The sequence below is a fragment of the Paralichthys olivaceus genome, chromosome 13 (genome assembly GCF_024713975.1).
Source record: "Paralichthys olivaceus isolate ysfri-2021 chromosome 13, ASM2471397v2, whole genome shotgun sequence".
NCBI classification, from domain to species: domain Eukaryota; kingdom Metazoa; phylum Chordata; class Actinopteri; order Pleuronectiformes; family Paralichthyidae; genus Paralichthys; species Paralichthys olivaceus.
Window position 1 is genome coordinate 16,254,343 of NC_091105.1, and position 18,365 is coordinate 16,272,707.

The following is an 18,365-nucleotide window of genomic DNA, read 5'->3' on the forward strand; positions in this document are numbered from 1 at the left end:
TCCCGTACTCGCTGCCCACACTGAATGGGATGAAACGGCTCCTTTGAGATAAGTGACACTGACCTCGACTTGTCAGCATGAAAAAAGGTTAACAACTCCGGGACAGAGAGGTAGTGTTGCAGGGGGGAGTCACAGTCACGAACATGAGTGACTCATCAGACAGACGACAGGATGAAGGAGAAGAGTCGTGACAGTGTTGGGGAGATTGTGACACAGGGGGATAGAGAGGATGAACAAGGGAGCACATGAAATCAGAGAACGTTGTGAGAAGATCTCAATTTTCACATCAGCTTTAATCATATCTACCAGGGAAAGAAAAGGATGTTTTTTTTATTAAAGAAAACTTATAAGGCTGTTGGAATCCACTGAGTCACGTCCGGTTTCTGCATCACACTCAGAGAATATAAATCACCAGGACCCCTGACCGCATTCATTCACGGACACACTTTGAGCTGAATCACATCCTCCTTCCATTCACATCCACAGAGCGCGGCCTCGGTCTGATCATCCGTCACAGCTGGTTTGATGAGCACAAACCATTGAAACCAGTCTGCAATTTAAAAGATCCTTCCAGGCCACCGAGCAGTTTAAATGAAAGCCAGAAAAGTTTTGGAGCCCTTGACGCACATTAACCACTTTTTTTTTTTACGCTGAATTCAGTATCGTCTAAAATTATATATTAACTTTATAAAGAAAAGCCTTTAATAATATAGAAGATTACTAGTGCTTAAAATACATCAAGTTGGTGGTTTGTTTTTTCTTTAACTTTCTGGTTTCTGGCTCCTGAGAAATGGTGTTAACAGATTTTCTCCCCCCTCAAATTATGATATCTGCACAGGTCATTAGAGATTTCCACTGTATTTATGTAACACAGTAAAACAATGCTGTGTTTCTGATATTGAAATTAACAACTATATTATCATAAAAACCCTATTCTTTATTCTAACACATTTGATCTTATATTCTTGTTGCAATCATGTGGTATTCTAATGTCAAGTAACATATCAATGCTATTTAATTCCATATCACAATATATCCAGGTCTATACTTAATATATTCATATACATTTTTATTTTTATTATATTGTTTATTTTAGTATGTGTTCGTTGATTTATGTTTGTTTTAATGCACCAAAGAAGAGCAGCCCGGCTAATTTCAGGGTATGCAGAGCTTACAATGATGATAATTAGCCTGCCCGATAATTAAAAGGATATTGTATGAAACCATTGAAATAATTTTGCTCCTTCTCTTTTTTCCCGTCTCGCCTCAGAGCGCTGTCTAGAAGACCACGAGCTGGTGGTTCAGGTCCAGGCTTCCATGAACAGCGACAGTAGATTCCTCTTCAGGAAGAACTATGCCAAATATGAATTCTTCAGAAACCCCTTGGTAATTACTGCTCTGTTTCTTAACATTCACGTCACTTCTGACGTCCTCTTGTTGAAATATGTTACACCTATAGCCTGTAAAAAAATCACCTGGGGCAATACCTATTGTAGATTTTAGTTGTTTTTTGATCTTTTTAAACAAAGACTTTAAAGGTGCTACTAGAGGAAAAGCTTATGAGGGCAGAGATTTTTACGTAAATGCTTGATAATAGTATTTGTTTACTTTTATTAAGTGACATCTTGTTTCAGAGATGAAACGACAGACATGTCAAACAAAAAAATTCCCTGCTCGTTCAGTATCCTTGTGAAATATTATGACAGCTGAAGTAGTGACATTTGTGTGACGTTTCTGATTCTGTCATGAAATTCCCTGTAATTATCGCCACGGTGGCTGATCGTCTCCGTCTGCCTCTAACGCCGCCACCTTCTTCTTCCACCAGACGTTTTTCCCAGAGCACATGGTCGCATGGTGCCAGGAAACCAATCGTACGATTCCACCATCCCAGCTCCTTCAGGTACATGGAACGCACACAAATACAGACACACTTTCTTCAGTGTCTGCCACACACACACAGCTTGGTTTATGTTAGAGTCAGCACCCGTTACATACTGTACAATCAAGCAGACATACCTCACCTCTGACCCTGAGACAGCGTGTCTCGTCAGAGCCTGCAGTAATAACTACTGTTGATCCCCTGTTGACACACGACTGTCTCGGCACACGCACCGCAGGTCCGACACTTCTGATGGATGGAATTAGTCAGTCAGAAATAGAACATACTATTCTTCACCTGCCTACTGTGTGTTTGCACAGTGCACATTCTCCAACGTGTACCACGCCACTTCTCTGCCTCACAGACCGCTCCCGGGCCAAGTAGGCCTGATTTCTCAAAACGTACAAGAAGAAAAAAAGTCCAGGAGGAGAGCAGACGAAAAAAAGATTCTGGAGACTTTGAGGAGCTTTGGTCTTAATGGATGGAGGGTTTACATGCAGTCTGGCTCTCTCCTGAATCATGTAATGGAGCTGTCAGAGGCACAACCACAAGGGGAATCCATCCCTTCATCCTTGCCACTCACAGAAAGCTTTTAACTCCCCCCCGGCTGATCACATAGACGTTTCGCTCCATTGTGCTCTACGTAGAGAAGTCAATAAATGAAAATGGGGATGATGGGGGGGGGGCAAAATTGTGTCAGGAATCCCCAGTGTTTGACTTCTTCTAAACACAAGATCTTTGCACTCAATTAGAGTGCTGTCCAAACCAAGATGTTTTATGACCCGAGCCTGAGCAGGTGTTGGCGATATTTGCATTGACATAAGAATCTTACGTCAATGCAAAGCTGCAAGGTGTAGAGGCTGAGAAGTAAAACTGCTTGAATGAACTCTAAGCAAATGCATGATGAGGCCCATTGTAAGGCTGTCTCCGAAACACTGGGAAACGTGCTGTAGATATTGAAGCGTCCTCTGGAACCAGTCACCTCGCAGCCACAGGCCACAAGTTTCAATTCAGCTCTATTAACATAACCTACCATTTCATGGTGATACCTTTGTTAAGCATGAAACCCAGCAAGACAATTAAGCTTTGAGGGTCCCCAATAGGAATGTATGTCGACTGAGAGTGTACTTTGTTTGCATAATGCATAACACTTTAAAATAGAAGAATGTCTTCAGAAACTAATTACATGTCCACCTCAAAACATACTACATATACTTATCTACTTCTCTGTGTATATGTATATATGTATGGGCTGCAATTACTTATTATTTAAAATGTCAGAACATGGTAAAAAATATCGATTTGTGTTTCCCAAACACCAAGATGTCTTCCTCTTTGTCCACAAACCAAAGATATTCACTTTACTCTCAATAGAGGAGCAAAGAAACAAGAAAAAATCACATTCAGGAAGCTGAAACTAGAGAATTTTGAATTTTTTTCATTAGAAAACCCCTCAAACCAATTAATCGATTATCAAAATAGTTGGAAATTCATTTACTAGTGATTACTGATGGATTAATTGATAATTGTTGCAGCCCTAATGTATATACATATGAAACTGTCAGAATCCTGTCAACTTTTTTCTACAATACACAGCTGATGTTTCAGACACCTGCACAATGTCTGATCTCAGTGTTGTCACTGCTGTGGTGTGTAAGAAACCAAAAACCTGCCGGTCATCTCAATCATCAGCCATCCATCTGACTGATGCAGGAGACCCGGGTCACAGTTTTTTATTCTTTGACAAGAAAAAGCAATTGCAGGTGACAGAGAGCATACAGACTTCAGACGTGATCCTCCCGAGGCAGAGAGTCCTTGACAGAGAGTATTATTAGAGCGAATAAATCCAAAATGCGTCATGTCTTCGTTGCTCCATCTTTCAGAACTTCCTTGCGACCAGCAGCTGTCCAGAGATCCAGGGGTATCTGTACGTGAAGGAAGTGGGCAGGAAGTCGTGGAAGAAGATTTACATGTTCCTGCGGCGCTCGGGACTCTACTGCTCGACAAAAGGAACCTCAAAGGTAACGGCATCTTTTCATCTTAAGTGTATAGAATAAATCGTATTGTAATTATCCTTGACATAAAACAAAGTTATTGCTCTATGATTACAGTCTTTATTCTATCATTATAGAACTCACATTTTTATAGTAATGTAGTAAATATTCCTGATAGAATGTAATTACTGTCAAAGAAACATGTCTGTTATTGATGGTGGTCTGTGTCTTTCAGCGTGCCTCCGGGCTGTGTCTCTCTGCGATGCTCTGACTTATTAATTATTTCTTTCTCCAGGAACCCAGACATCTACAGTTACTTGCAGACTTAGAAGAAAGCAACATCTTCACTGTCATCACAGGCAAAAAGCAGCACGGTGCGCCCACAGACTACGGCTTCTGTATCAAGGTGAGTCGCAGATCAAAGTGTTGAGATGCAGCCAATTCCTCACGAAGCACTACGAGCTGAGTCATGATTGACATCCTGTGCAGCTCCGTGTCTCACAAAAAGGCCATTGGCTTGTACTAAATATATGAGTGCCTCTGGTTTACTGCTGTATTTTTGGATGGTAACGTTTTTCCCATCATCCTTTAGTTAAAACTATCAGTGATGAAGATGATAATGGTGGGGGTGGGGATAACTTATACAATATCCTGTAATAAGTTAGTTATTATCTCTGTTCTGATTCTGAAAAATGTTCTCTTGCAGCCCAACAAAGCTCGAGGGGAGTTGAAAGACTTGAGGATGCTGTGTGCCGAGGACGAGCAGGCAAGGACGTGTTGGATGACCGCCTTCCGACTCTTTAAGGTAAAAACAATAATTAAACAGTTCTTTTGATTCTATACTAATAAGAATAAATTTGGCTAGAAAGGACATTGTTTCTGGGCAGTGATATATTTCCTTTCCTTTCCATTTTTCTTTCTTTCGTTCCATCTTTCTTTCTTCTGGTGCATTTGTTTTGCTGTTGAAGACTGTTCAAAATCAGTAAGAAGATGTTGGAAATATTTCATGTTTGATTTTTATAATGTCTGTTGACCATTGTATTACTACCTTTTCACAGTATGGGATTGGATTATACCAGAATTACAAGATTCCTCAACAAAGAAAAACCTTAATTTCACACTTCTCAACTCCTGTGGTAAGTTTCCATTTCATTCCTTTTCAGCTCATAACATTACTTTGAAACACTGACGTCTGACTGGTGTATTTCTGTTGCCCCCTAGCGGAGTGTGTCGGAGAACTCCCTCGTGGCCATGGATTTCTCAGGGAGGATAGGCAGGGTGATCGACAACCCTGTGGAAGCCCAGAGTGCTGCCATGGAGGAGGGACACGCATGGAGGGTGAGACACAGCCTCAGTTTTTATCTTTTCTCTGTCAACAATGCTGCAAGCAAACCTAAGAAACATCCCGACAGATGGCACCTTTTATTTTTGCTCAAATATTCATGCAGAGTGAATTTCCCTCTGATTGTAAGTGTTGATTTGTTTTAATTTACTTTGACCTGACAAAAGTATTTTGTCTTTTCACAAAGCCGATAAAACTGCAGGGCTGATGCCAAAATAAGTGGCAGTTTTTATCTAATGAATCTGAACTAAAACTCACACACAATTAAATCAATATAATTCATTTGGAATGTAGATGATTTTAAAACTTAATTCTAAAGGAATCATAGATGAATACATAGAAAATATTTTTGTTATACATTAATAATATCTGACCTGCTCTTGTTACATTTAACAGGAGATTTTTCATTATTGTTAAGTAGTTGTAGCTGTGTGTGTGTGTGTGTGTGTGTGTGTGTGTCTAGTGTGTGTAATAGAAACATTCATTCTGATGTAAGATACCAGCTCATGAAATAATCCCTGTTGTGTTGTCTCTGTTTGGCATCTCTCTCAGAAGAGGAGTCAACGAATGAACGTATTAGGCTCCCACAGTCCACTGCACCACTCCTCACTAAGCTCAGGTAAATTCAACCACACTTTGTCTTAACCTCTTTTCACATTTTTTGATAATATGATAGATTTTAATATCTTTTTCCCTCTCTCTGCAGTTATCCACATAGCACAGTTGTGGTTCCATGGCAGGATATCCAGAGAAGAATCCCATCGCATTATCCACCAGCAGGGACAAGTAGATGGGTGAGTGACCTAGAGCAATTAAACACATGCACTTTTCTTACTCTCTCAAGTTTAAACTCACAGACAACTAGAATTGCACCAAGTATAGGCACCAGGGCCTATTATTATATTATATGATATCATTTATTAGATCCTGATTTGAATTTAGATCTGCAACAAACTTCACACACATAAATATCAGTCGATGAATCAAGATCAAGATCCATGAATTTTTCTCTAAAATCAAAAGCAATGCTAAAATCCTAGATCCGCACCCTGATCCAGATCTGCACCAAAGTTCATGGTTTCTTCTTAGGATCATGCCCTACCCCTCCAAGAAATTTCCTGGAAATTGATTAAGTAGATTTTGTGTAATCCTGCTGGTGAACGAACACACAAGGAAATAACAGTAAGTTAGTGTTTTTTATGCAGCTGAATGTTTTTCTCACATGTTCCTCCTCTGTCTTGCTGGATAGGTTGTTTCTGCTGAGAGTCAGTCAGAGTAACCCCAAGGCGTTTGTGCTCACGTTGTGCCATCACCAGAAATTCAAACATTTCCAGATACTACCGGTATGAATCTCATTGTGTTTGATATTTTTCAGAAATACTTTTGTTTTCTACAGTTTTTGGTAATCCTTTTATTAGGGGAGACAGTAAAATGGACTTTGACTGTTATGTTGATCAAAAAAGGATCCATGACAAATTGCTGTACTCTCTCACCGGTTGCATCTCATTAACTCCACATTTTTGCTAATGATTTTCCTTTTTTTGTTGTGTCAATGTGTGTATCCCACAAAGCAAAGAATTAGGACCAAACTTTGATCTTTTAAGTTTAAATTTGAATTGAAAGTTTCTCTTGAAGCCAATGATTCTCAAAAGCAGAAAAAAAAACAGATTCCATCAGAATAATATTTGTCGCTACAAAAAAAAGCTCAACTTCCAAAACCATAACTGTGGTCTTCTTTTCACCATGTCCCTTCTCTCCTTCTCTCCTCTCACCCCCTTCTGTGACCCTGCTCGCTCTCCCCCTACACCCCCCTGCCATCGCCAGTGTGAAGAGGACGGCCAGATCTTCTTCAGCCTTGACGACGGCGCCACCAAATTCACCGACCTGATTCAGCTGGTGGAGTTCTACCAGCTCAACAGAGGAGTGCTGCCTTGTAAACTCAAACACCCGTGCACCGTCGTGGCCTTATGACATCTCCAGATCCTCTGACCCCGCCCCCATCACTTAACCTGACTCTGCCTAAAACAAGCAAAACAAAAGTAATCGTGCTGTCGTGCGATTCTTTTTGTTTTTTTATCTTTATAAGAAGCTGGTGAATTGACTGATATTTCATTGTTGTTGTTTTATATTGTCGTGAGTCCGCCAGAGACTGCTGACTTGTTGGATTTCTTTTTAGTTTGCATTGATGTTTGAGGAGTCGGACACGCAAACTCGCCCACGAGTTTCCTCGGTCGTGAAGAGAGGATCTAGAGGAAATGAATACTGCCATTTGTGTCAGCGCTGTTGCAAAATCCACGGTCTCGCTTTCCACAGTCGTCAATAAGCTTGGACCCAAAATCCTACAAGGAGGTTTTGAAGCGAAGTCTGTATTTCCTTTAACTGGACAATCAGCAGGACAAGTCGAGCTTTGATTAGGACCACTCTGCTCTAATGAGAATAAACACTTTCCCCATCGCAAACTTTTCATCACACGTCCTCAAAGAATATACTGCAGATGGAGAGGTGATTGTTTTGCACGCATCGAACTGGGAGTGGCCTTTGACAGTGCATGACCTTTACTTAACTGTGAGACGATGCCACCGACCTGTAGTGTCCTAGGCATGCAAAGTCCAAAATTCAAGGTGGATGAGATTCTGAGGTGTCAGAAAGAGTGTCGCTGTATCAAAGGTTTGTCAGATCAAAGTACCCCGGAGAAAAAATTGAACATTGGAACAAAATATTTTTATAGTGGAAAAGTTTGCTTTATTCACCCTCAGAAATGAATTTGCTCTTCTCTGAAAACACAGGGTTTCTTTTCTCGTTGATACACGTATTTCTTGTCATCAAATTCATTTTTATTCATAGTTTCATATCTTTTTTTTTTGCATTTGGAAATTTGCAAACCCTCTATTCTTTACATAAGCTACAATAGTGTCATTCTGCACTTTTTCTTTTATTGCACACACCAGTTCCTGAAAACTATTTCACAGGCAACTCTTACAAAAAGAGCATAAATCGAACCACGGTGTCATTCAGGGTAATATAATGAGTAATAAAACAACTGTAACCAGGATGAGTTTTTCAACAGAAGCCATATGTTATAGTTGTATCCATTGTCTTTCCCTACAGGCAAATACAGGCCTATATAAAGCTACCTGTTGCATAAGATAAAGTGGGACAGTGGAAAGCATTTGTTTTTTTCTCCTTGCTTGAGTTCAGGGAAGGGTAATCACTAGCATTTAACAGAGGAAACCCAATATTACTAAACTACTTCAGAGACATGATGCAGCATGACCCCTCCTACCTGCCGTGAGTCAGAGAGAAGCTGTCCATCTTGGTTTAGGCGGCTCTGACTCCACACTGACAGTTGACTCTGCGTTACATGTCGCACAATGCAGCCTTTACCTGCCTGTGAACAAACTGTATCACACACACACCCACTGCCTACTGCACACTACCTGTTTTATCAATTCAGACCATTGACACTAGATAAAAGTTAGCTCAGAAAAAATTTAAGAGAGAAGTTTGTCATATATCAGAATTTGGAAAAGAGAATGATCACTGCATATCTATGTCCTTTACTTTTCCTCCCCTGCCCATTTCACCCAGTCTCAATACATTATGAGCTTTTTCTTCATTCAGGTTTTGTAACGCTTTCACTCAAAACCAATCAAATAGCCTCTGCTTGTGCTTAGATTTCCTGCTCTCCAGCATCAGCTCCTGTGCCGCTCCTTTGCGTACGTGAACCATCTGCTGATTATTTTTTTTGTCCAACAACTTATACCAAACCAATAGATGTCAGGTGTAGTGATCTTTGATGTCCGGCTCTCAAGCTGAAAGACCACTCTATTGAATAAAGATAGGAAACCCACATTTCTCTAGCCTTCTGTTAGATGAAATGAAAATACTCAATGGTGCAGATACAACGTAAAACTTGAAATTTTAGGACTCTGGCTTCCGACTGCAAAAATCTCACAGAGCCCACTTTGTTTTAACCCATGTCTCTATAGTTGAGTTTACTGAACCCCAGTGCATGCTGTGTTTTCGAAAAGACAGTAAAGAGAGCATCAGACTGAGGGCAGAGGGTAGATAACTCTTAGTTAGTTTTAGAATACTGGACTCGGATTCCAGTAAAGATCACATCTCAAACTCTGGGAAGATATTTAAACTAATCGTGGTCACTTGAGTCTCTCCTGGTGAATTGGGTTCAGAATCCCCCTTCCTAAAATGTCTTAACACAAACAGCATTTTTTGTTTTTCCGTTTCTTCACCTGATATTTCTTGTCACTCCCTTGTCAGTGGCAGCTCTATTTGGGCCACCAGCCGGCAGATCATCAGAAATCTATCAGCAGCCATCTTTTATTTACCTGCAGGTTGTTTTAAGGTGACTGACCATCTGAGATGCAGAATAGCCGCACTATATCGACACTTTGCGTGGTCACCATCTACGATGCAATGACTCAATCATTTTTAAAGTATTGTTGCAGCAAAATGTATTTATTTATCTGGATGTGATTACTTGAAAATTTTAGATTTCTTTTTCTCAGCGCTGTTCTGTACTGTTTTCTGTTGTTACCATGAAATGATTGACCAGTGTGATTTATTATTTTATTATTTTTATTACTGTAATGACCTAGTAACTATGGAGTATTTTTTATTTTCTTTTTTCTTTTAGTTTTGATTATTCAAAAGTAATTTTGTCATCATCAACACTTGTTATGAGGTGATGTTTTTTTTTTTTAAAGCACACTGGCTTCCATAGTATTAACATTGTCATTCCAATAGATGACAGCTGGAATGTTGTGAAATTGATAACAAAATTACTTGAGCTTCCCAAAGCATTAATAGTGACTAAGATATTTTTTCATACCCTTTTTAATTAAGCCTCAGATTATCTTCCCATCACCGATTCATGGTGACCGTAGACATGGATTAAAGTAATACAACTACAGATGTTTTGGGAAACTGGGTCAAGTAAACTTCAATATGCTCATAATTCACTGTTTAAATGCCTTTTACTGAGGAAAGAATGGTAGAGATTTAGATGTAGGAAAAAGCCCTTTACATTCAAGTTAAAACATTTTAAAATACTATCAGTTATAATTGAAAGAATACACAACATTAATCCCCATCTCTCTCTCTCTCTTTCTCTCTCTCTCTCTCTCTCTATATATATAGGCATTGTCACAACTTCCTCTGTGTCACCCTTAAAACTACATGAACAGGGAACTAATTAAACCACATCAGCGCAACCCGGTCAGCTGCATTGATCTCAGAGTGAAGAAAATTAAATTAGCAGGTAGTTTTGATCTTTTGCATGAATGTGTATTGTGTCAGGATTCTGTCATTTCTCAGATCTGAGATGTTGATTATTCGTAGGAATCTGGATTGGATTGCTGAATAGGTTCTCACTGAAATGCTGATGTTAGTATTAATCTACAGTCCCCTCAGATTCAGATTCACTCCACCCACTTTGCTCTCCTTCTTAAATTCACAATATTGCTTATTTTTTCTGACTGATGTGAATGGTAACTGACGTTAAGGTGAGGGACGGGTCACGTGTTGTACTGTGGAGTTAGTGTTGGCAAAGAAGATAGTTGTTGGATCTTAGTTGCTCTGAATGCAAAAAGCAGAAAGTAAATTCAAATAGTGAACACACGGATTAATGAATCAGGTGATTTGGACTTCCACATTTTTTTACACTTAACAGAGATGAATGTAACTGGGTTGCTCAGGGTTGATTAAGAGCATGTTAAAAACTACTGGTCCATCAGGTCTCGAGGACGTTTATGTACAGGATGATGATGGCTCGTGGATATTGTAGTTTCATTAAACTGCGAGTTGTTAACTTTTCTCAATTATGTGCACCACCCATCTGCTAGTTGTGATTACTTGAAGATTTCCTTGCCGCAAAATTGAGTAGATCCAGTGCTAAAAAAAAGATTACATTTACGGTAGATTAACAGTGTTTTTTTAATATTATTGTTTAAGCTGTTCATTAAAAAAAAAAAAAAAAGCCTAAACTACTTGCCTGACTACCTGAGCTGATTTAGCTATTAAACCTCAGTTTTCAATATAAAAAACACAAGCACATTTTTAATGCATTGATTTCGCCTAATCTGGTCCATTTAATCATATAATGCTGTGTATTATGGAGATGATCATGTGCACACTTAGACCAACAGTTTCGGTAGCCAGGTGAAGTGTAACCACAGATGGTGCCTCTGGTGACTTCTCTTTCTCTGCATAAACCAGGCCTGACATTGAGGCCAAATGACAGATAAAGCTATGCTTCAGATGGAACCATTCACACTCAAGAACTCTGGCGAAAAGGTGCTCGAGAGTGAATGCTCGTATTTTCTGCTGCAGTTTCAGTTTAATTTGTTTAAGCGAATTGGCCCCAATCCTGCAAAGTTGGATTGATCTATTTTCATCTTGGCTTTTGTGCTTTTTCATAACATTGTCACAATGCAAGATACCATGGCTGTACAAATGAGTAAAGTAAATATATATGTATGTATGTGTATATATATAATATGTGTATATATGTATATGTATGCACATATATGTGCGTATATATACATACATATGTATACATATAGAAATATAAACTATTAAGTATTTCAGGGAATGCAAAAAGAAAACAGTAACTTATCTCTTTTTTGTAAGAGAGGTCCTGTATTCATAATGTGCTTTGCTTCAATCTGTACATAGTTGAATGGCTTATAAATCATAATTGTAACCTTTTCAGGTATTTTTGTACAAATAAGGGACTGATATATTCTGTTTATTGTAATTAGAATAAAACATTAATACATTGATATAAAAAGCCTTTGTTTGTCTTTATTGACTGTAACCTTTGAAACATCTACCAACAAGAAAGGAAAAGAGTGCAATACAAACTTATATGCTTCGTGCTTGTCATGGCAACGGTTATCAGTTTTTTGTGATTCCATGTGTGTCCATGATCTGAAAAACAAATTGTAAATTCCAGGTCCTATCTTGGGCCAAATACACACATTTCAGTTTACCATTGTACATGAAGTTATGCTGGAATTCGATTTAGAGAGTAATGCGTAGTTTCTCCACTAGATGGAGGAATGTCACAACAAGTTCAAGGACTAATAAAAATGGAGTGAATTGAAAAAGTATTTTAAGTCACAGGTATTAGTTCAGGAAAACATGGAACCACTATACAGGGAGCCAAGAAATCCTTCAAATAATGAATGATATGGCATGAGAATGCTGATACAGATGAAATCAGGTTAATGTGGGGTCCTGCAGTAGGAGACTGGTCACACTGAGAACTGAGCCCTTGACACCATCTGTGTGTCACACCCTTTGGATTATCAGTCATGCAAAAATAGTGTGATTTCAAGGCTTAGAGTTTTGTTATGGGCAAAGAAAAAGATTAACATGTTTAAAGCTTTGCAGTCCAGAGCAACTTTTTCATAATCCTTTACACAAAAATCACAAAACAATTTCTGTTTGCTGCACTCTCATGAAAAAAATGAAAAATGAAAGGCAAAAAATAGGAAACAATTAAAAAGAGTGTGAGCTGACAGGAAAAGGCAGGTCACTTACACACACTCAGATCAATATACGTTCATTTGCTATTTAAAATAACAACTGCGTTTTTCTGAAATCTTTCTGAAAAAAGACACTGGCAGCAAACTGCCACTTCTTTGCACAGTGTAATCCAGGGAGACTTGTCTTTCCTTGTAATCTTAAAGGTCATACACTCTTTTGCCAAATCCCACACAACCTTGACCAGTCACCAGCTATTATCTGGCATAGATAACCACTTCACACACTTCGGTTATTTGCAGGTGCCCGAGTGCCAACACAGCGGTGCCTGTGTTGGCACTCAGGCACTTGCATGCAATCACCATTCACAAAGGCTGAACCTTGTCGTAAAGAGTGCGGGATCTCACATGCTTAAGCAAGTAAAGTAAATAATTCTGGTTTTTGAGTCAGCGAGAAAACACAAAGTCATCTTTAAGTCATCTGATTACTGGCATGATCACAGCAAGGTAGGGCAGGGTTAATAATGGTCAACACTATGTATGTATTGTATAAACTACTAATCACAATGACAATGTCTTAAACTGCAAAATCATTGTGATAAAGTCTGAGGAAAGTTCTGAAAGAAAGATGGAGAGAGTGGAAAAGAGTGGTAAACTGGGGAGAATAGAGGTTGTTCTTTCTCGGCAGCTAAGCTTACCGGTGAAGGCCCCTCCCAGACGCAGACAAGAGATAGAGAATGCAGTCTCCTCCCTTCAAGATAAATCATCCCTGGATTATATCTACAGCTTGGATTGAACAATTCTGGGTCAAATATTTCAAAATCTAAAATGTTTTTTATTGGATTTTAGACATTTTAAACATACATAAACACAGGAAAAAAATATTGACAGACAATAAGATTTAGACAAGACAAAAAAAGAGAAAAGAAACTGATTTCACACAAGTTAAATGACAGTAAATAAGGTAAATAATATTTAAAAAACACAAAGCGATCAGCTCCTCACAACAGCATTAAAAAGATTGTGTACCCTGATGTCCAAGAAAGTTCAGTAGTGTTCTCCACACTTTCTCAAATTCCTCTGCCTTACCTCTGGTTATATAAGTAAGTCTCTCCAGTACAACACTGGATGTCATCTCTTTCACCACACATGTATAGAAGGTACATCCATTGTTTTCCAAGATAATCATCCTCCTGGCCTGTTCTGATCTAGCAGTAAAGTTGTCTGGGTATATACCTAGTATACACAATTTTGTATAAGTTCTCATTAACCACTTTTATTGTAATCGCTCCATTCTTGTATTGATTGATTGTTTTTGAGCTTTTAAGCATGCCGTTTCCCAATCAGCCTTATATGTATCTTCTTGTACATCTAGTCTCCAAACCTCTAGTCTGTCCATAATGGACTCCTTATCAAATGTTATGAAAGCCATGTAGAATAAAGAAATCTGGCCCCTCCCATTTAAGTTTGAAGGTATAAGATTTTCAAGATATGAAAGTGGTGGTGGTTCAGATAACCTCTGCTTATCAACTGACCGTATGAAATGTTTTACCTGTAAATATTTTAAAAAATCTTTTAAAATTCACACAGCTGATCAAATGTAAGAAAATTTCCATTCATATAAAGATCCTCCATTTTACATATACCCTTATTAGCCCATATTCTATAACCACCATCCATTCTACCTGCCCTAAAATTTGTATTACCCCATATGGGGGAGAAGCGGGATATGGGAGGAGTATCTTAAATATACTGATGCGCTTTGTACCAGATGTCAATAGTGTTCTTAAGAAAAGGGTTCTTTGTTGTTCTTTTCAGGCTTTTGGAGTCTGCCGAATATAAATACAGATTTAATGAAAGATTTGGTATTAATGTTTGTTCAATGCTCACCCAGGACGGGAGGGTTTCTTTTGAAAAGTAAAACATTACAGAGCGTAAGTGGGCAGACCAATAATACAATTTCAGGTTTGGGAGTCTTAACCCTCCCCTGTCATAAGGCAGGTATAGCAGCCCAAGTCTCAGTCTGGGTTTTTGATCGTTCCAGAGGAATTTACTAAACATGCTATTGAGTTCATCAAAGAGCTTCTTTGGGAGCAGGAGAGGAAGTGACTGAAAAAGTTACAAAATGTTGGTAGTATGGTCATTTTGATCATGTTTATGCGGCCAATCATTGATATGGACAGTGTCATCCATCGATCTAATGTCTCCTTCACTTCATCCATTAATGGGTCATAGTTTGTTGGGACAACGTCATTAATTTCAGGGGTAATTTTAACACCAAGGTAAATGAGTCCATCCTTTGCATTAACATAGGGTTTTTTTATAACTGGATTCAATCTTTCCTCCTTGTTCAAAAATAGTATTGACGATTTTGAGTTGTTAATAGTATAGCTGGGGAATTGTCCAAACATCTCAATCTGTTTCATTAAGTTTGGGATACTAATGGATACATTTGTGAGAAAAATTATGATATCATCAGTGTATAAAGACATTTTATGTTCCCGCCCTCCAATCTGTATGCCCGGCAGGCCCATGTGTGTTCTTATTGCCATAGCCAGGGGCTCTATGGCCAGTACGAAGAGTATCCGTGACAGAGGACATCTCTGGCGAGTAGACCTTTCCAAAGTGAATGGCTTCGTAGCCACACCATTTGTTAAAATACTGGCTGTAGGACTTGTATATAGAGTTTTAATCCATTTAAGAAAGCTTTTTCCAAATCTCTGAATCTAGACAGGACATTAAATAAGTATGGCCATTCTATACGGTCAAAGGCCTGTCGTGCATCCAGCGATAGTACTGCTGTATCTTTAGTTTCAGATTTTTCATGATTTATGTTGAGAACCCTTCGAATATTGTGAAACCCATGAGATTGTTGTACAAAACCATTTTGATCATTAGGGATTATATGTGGGATATGAGAATTGAATCTCAAGGCGAGGGCTTTACAAAGGATTTTAATGTCCGCTCCAAGTAAACTTATTGGTCTATAGGAGGAGCACTCTATAGGAGGTTTACCTGGTTTCAGGATCAGAGTTCTCATTGCCAGTCTTAAAGATCGTGGGAGAACCTCATCCCGATATGACTCATTATACATATTTAAAAGTGGAGTAAGTCATTTTTGTCGAAATGTCTTATAAGATTCAATTAGCAGACTGTCAGGTCCATGCACTTTACCGCTGTTGATGTTTTGGATAGCTTGTGATAACTCTTCAACTGTTAGGCCGCTATCTAACTCTTGTTTTACATCTTCTGTTAACGTTTGGAATTGTAACTGAGAAAGGAATTTGTCTTGCTCTTCTGAAGCTTGGGTGCATTGTGATTTATATAAATGTTTATAGAAGTCTCTGAGGCATCTACTGTTAGGTCTCCCGAAGAGTTGTTTATACTACTATTAATTGCTCTATCTGGTAGGGCAGGGTTAATAATGGTCAACACTATGTATGTATTGCATAAACTACTATTCACAATGACAATGTCTTAAACTGCTAAATCATTGTGATAAAGTCTGTGGAAAGTTCTGAAAGAAAGGTGGAGAGAGTCGGAAAGAGTGGTAAACTGGAAAAAGAGAGGGTGTTCTTTCTCGGCAGCTAAGCTTACCAGTAAAGGCCCCTCCCAGACACAGAGAAGAGATAGAGAATGCAGTCTCCTCCCTTAATGATAAATCATCCCTGGATTATATCTACAGCTTGGATTGAACAATTCTGGGTCAAATATTTCAAAATCAAAATTGCTTTTCCATTCAAATCTTGGATTACAAAATCGGACTTCCAGTCTTTGTAATGAATCAGGAGTTTTTAACAGAATTCAGACTTTTGGTAGGAAACAGGAAACTGCATCAGACAAGCCGCCTCTTATTCCCACAAATTGTCATTTTATCAATTTTATTACAGTATGCTGAAGTTTTTATCTTTTATATTTTTACTCTTTACTTTTTAAACTTTTACACTGGATCTGAATCATTGCTGCAAGCTTTGCCCCTGCTAAACCATTGCAATAAATATATAAATTAATGGAGAAGTTCTGGACATTACATTTATTCTCATTGTAATAGTACATGGATTACATTGGGGATTTCTGACAATTTACTGATTCTTAAGGGTTACCCTAGCCAACCATTTTTACACAGATCCTTAGGGCTTAACAAAGCACAGTGTAATACAGGGCCTATCGTCTTTCCTTGTAATCTCAAAGGTCATACACTCTTTTGCCAAATCCCACACAACCTTGACCAGTCACCAGCTATTATCTGGCATAGATAACCACTTCACACACTTCGGTTATTTGCAGGTGCCCAAGTGCCAACACAGCGGTGCCTGTGTTGGCACTCGGGCACTTGCATGCAATCACCTTTCACAAAGGCTGAACCTTGTCGTAAAGAGTGCGGGATCTCACATGCTTAAGCAAGTAAAGTAAATAATTCTGGTTTATAACACGCTTAAAGAAATTATTATTACATATGACCTGTTGTGTTGAGTAACTACTGTAATCAATGAAAAAATAATCATGTAGGATTTAAGAACGAAGCCTCTGGTAAAAAGGAATGATATGTAACCAGAAGTAAATGCCTTTAATAGTAATTAATGAAATGTGATATGAGTCAGCGAGAAAACACAAAGTCATCTTTAAGTCATCTGATTACTGGCATGATCACAGCAGGGTAGGGCAGGGTTAATAATGGTCAACACTATGAATGTATTGTATAAACTACTAATCACAATGACAATGTCTTAAACTGCTAAATCATTGTGATAAAGTCTGAGGAAAGTTCTGAAAGAAAGATGGAGAGAGTGGAATAGAGTGGTAAACTGGGGAGAATAGAGGTTGTTCTTTCTCGGCAGCTAAGCTTACCGAGGAAGGCCCCTCCCAGACGCAGACAAGAGATAGAGAATGCAGTCTCCTCCCTTCAAGATAAATCATCCCTGGATTATATCTACAGCTTGGATTGAACAATTCTGGGTCAAAAATGTCAAAATCAAATTGCTTTTCCATTCAAATCTTGGATTACCAAAATTGGACTTCCAGTCTTTCAACCAAATTCAGACTTTTGGTAGGAAACAGGAAATTGCATCAGCCAAGTCGCTTCCCATCCCATAAATTATCATGTTATCAATTTTATTACAGCATGCTGAAGTTTTATCTTTTATATTTTTACTCTTTACTTTTTAAATTTTTACACTGGATTTGAATCATTGCTGCAAGCTTTGCCCCTGCTAAACCATTGCAATAAATATATAAATTAATCGAAAGGTTGTGGACATTACATTTATGCTCAGTGTAATAGTAAATGGATTACATTGGGGATTTCTAACAATTTACTGAATCTTAAGGGTTACCCTAGCCAACCATTTTTACACAGATCCTTGGGGCTTAACAAAGCCATTAAACCAATTCCTAGCAACTTCCAAGTGCTGAGATTATGAAAGGAGAGTTGTCGTTAACAGGCGTGACTGAAATACAATTTTTCTCAGATTTAGAATAAATCAGTGGAAGCAGTGTAGTTGCTTGGGTAAAGACAGTTAGAAGCTAGGTGTGTCTCCTCGCCACCAGTTTAAACAAGTTTTCATGAATGTGAATCTTTTTGAGTAGATCTCTTAGGAGCCTGAGACTCTGACCCTTTAAACAGAGAGCTGGTCAAGAACTCCTGT

At 38.6% G+C, this 18,365-nt stretch overlaps 1 protein-coding gene across 5 annotated transcripts in view; it reads left to right on the plus strand.

Annotated features, from left to right (window-relative positions):
- Positions 1-12,023, plus strand: part of grb10b (growth factor receptor-bound protein 10b) — a 61,841-nt gene extending 49,818 nt beyond the window's left edge. For 3 of the 5 annotated variants that reach the window (XM_020091404.2, XM_020091406.2, XM_020091407.2), the window contains 11 exons: positions 1,271-1,386; positions 1,826-1,900; positions 3,763-3,900; positions 4,169-4,279; positions 4,580-4,678; positions 4,932-5,009; positions 5,095-5,211; positions 5,768-5,834; positions 5,922-6,009; positions 6,465-6,558; positions 7,040-12,023. In XM_020091404.2, the coding sequence (XP_019946963.2) occupies positions 1,271-1,386; positions 1,826-1,900; positions 3,763-3,900; positions 4,169-4,279; positions 4,580-4,678; positions 4,932-5,009; positions 5,095-5,211; positions 5,768-5,834; positions 5,922-6,009; positions 6,465-6,558; positions 7,040-7,186 (1,130 nt within the window). In that variant the 3' untranslated portion in view covers positions 7,187-12,023. The remainder of the gene's footprint in view (positions 1-1,270; positions 1,387-1,825; positions 1,901-3,762; positions 3,901-4,168; positions 4,280-4,579; positions 4,679-4,931; positions 5,010-5,094; positions 5,212-5,767; positions 5,835-5,921; positions 6,010-6,464; positions 6,559-7,039) is intronic. The other 2 variants (XM_020091405.2, XM_069537197.1) reach the window with 1 other exon arrangement.
- The last annotated feature ends 6,342 nt before the right edge of the window (positions 12,024-18,365 follow it).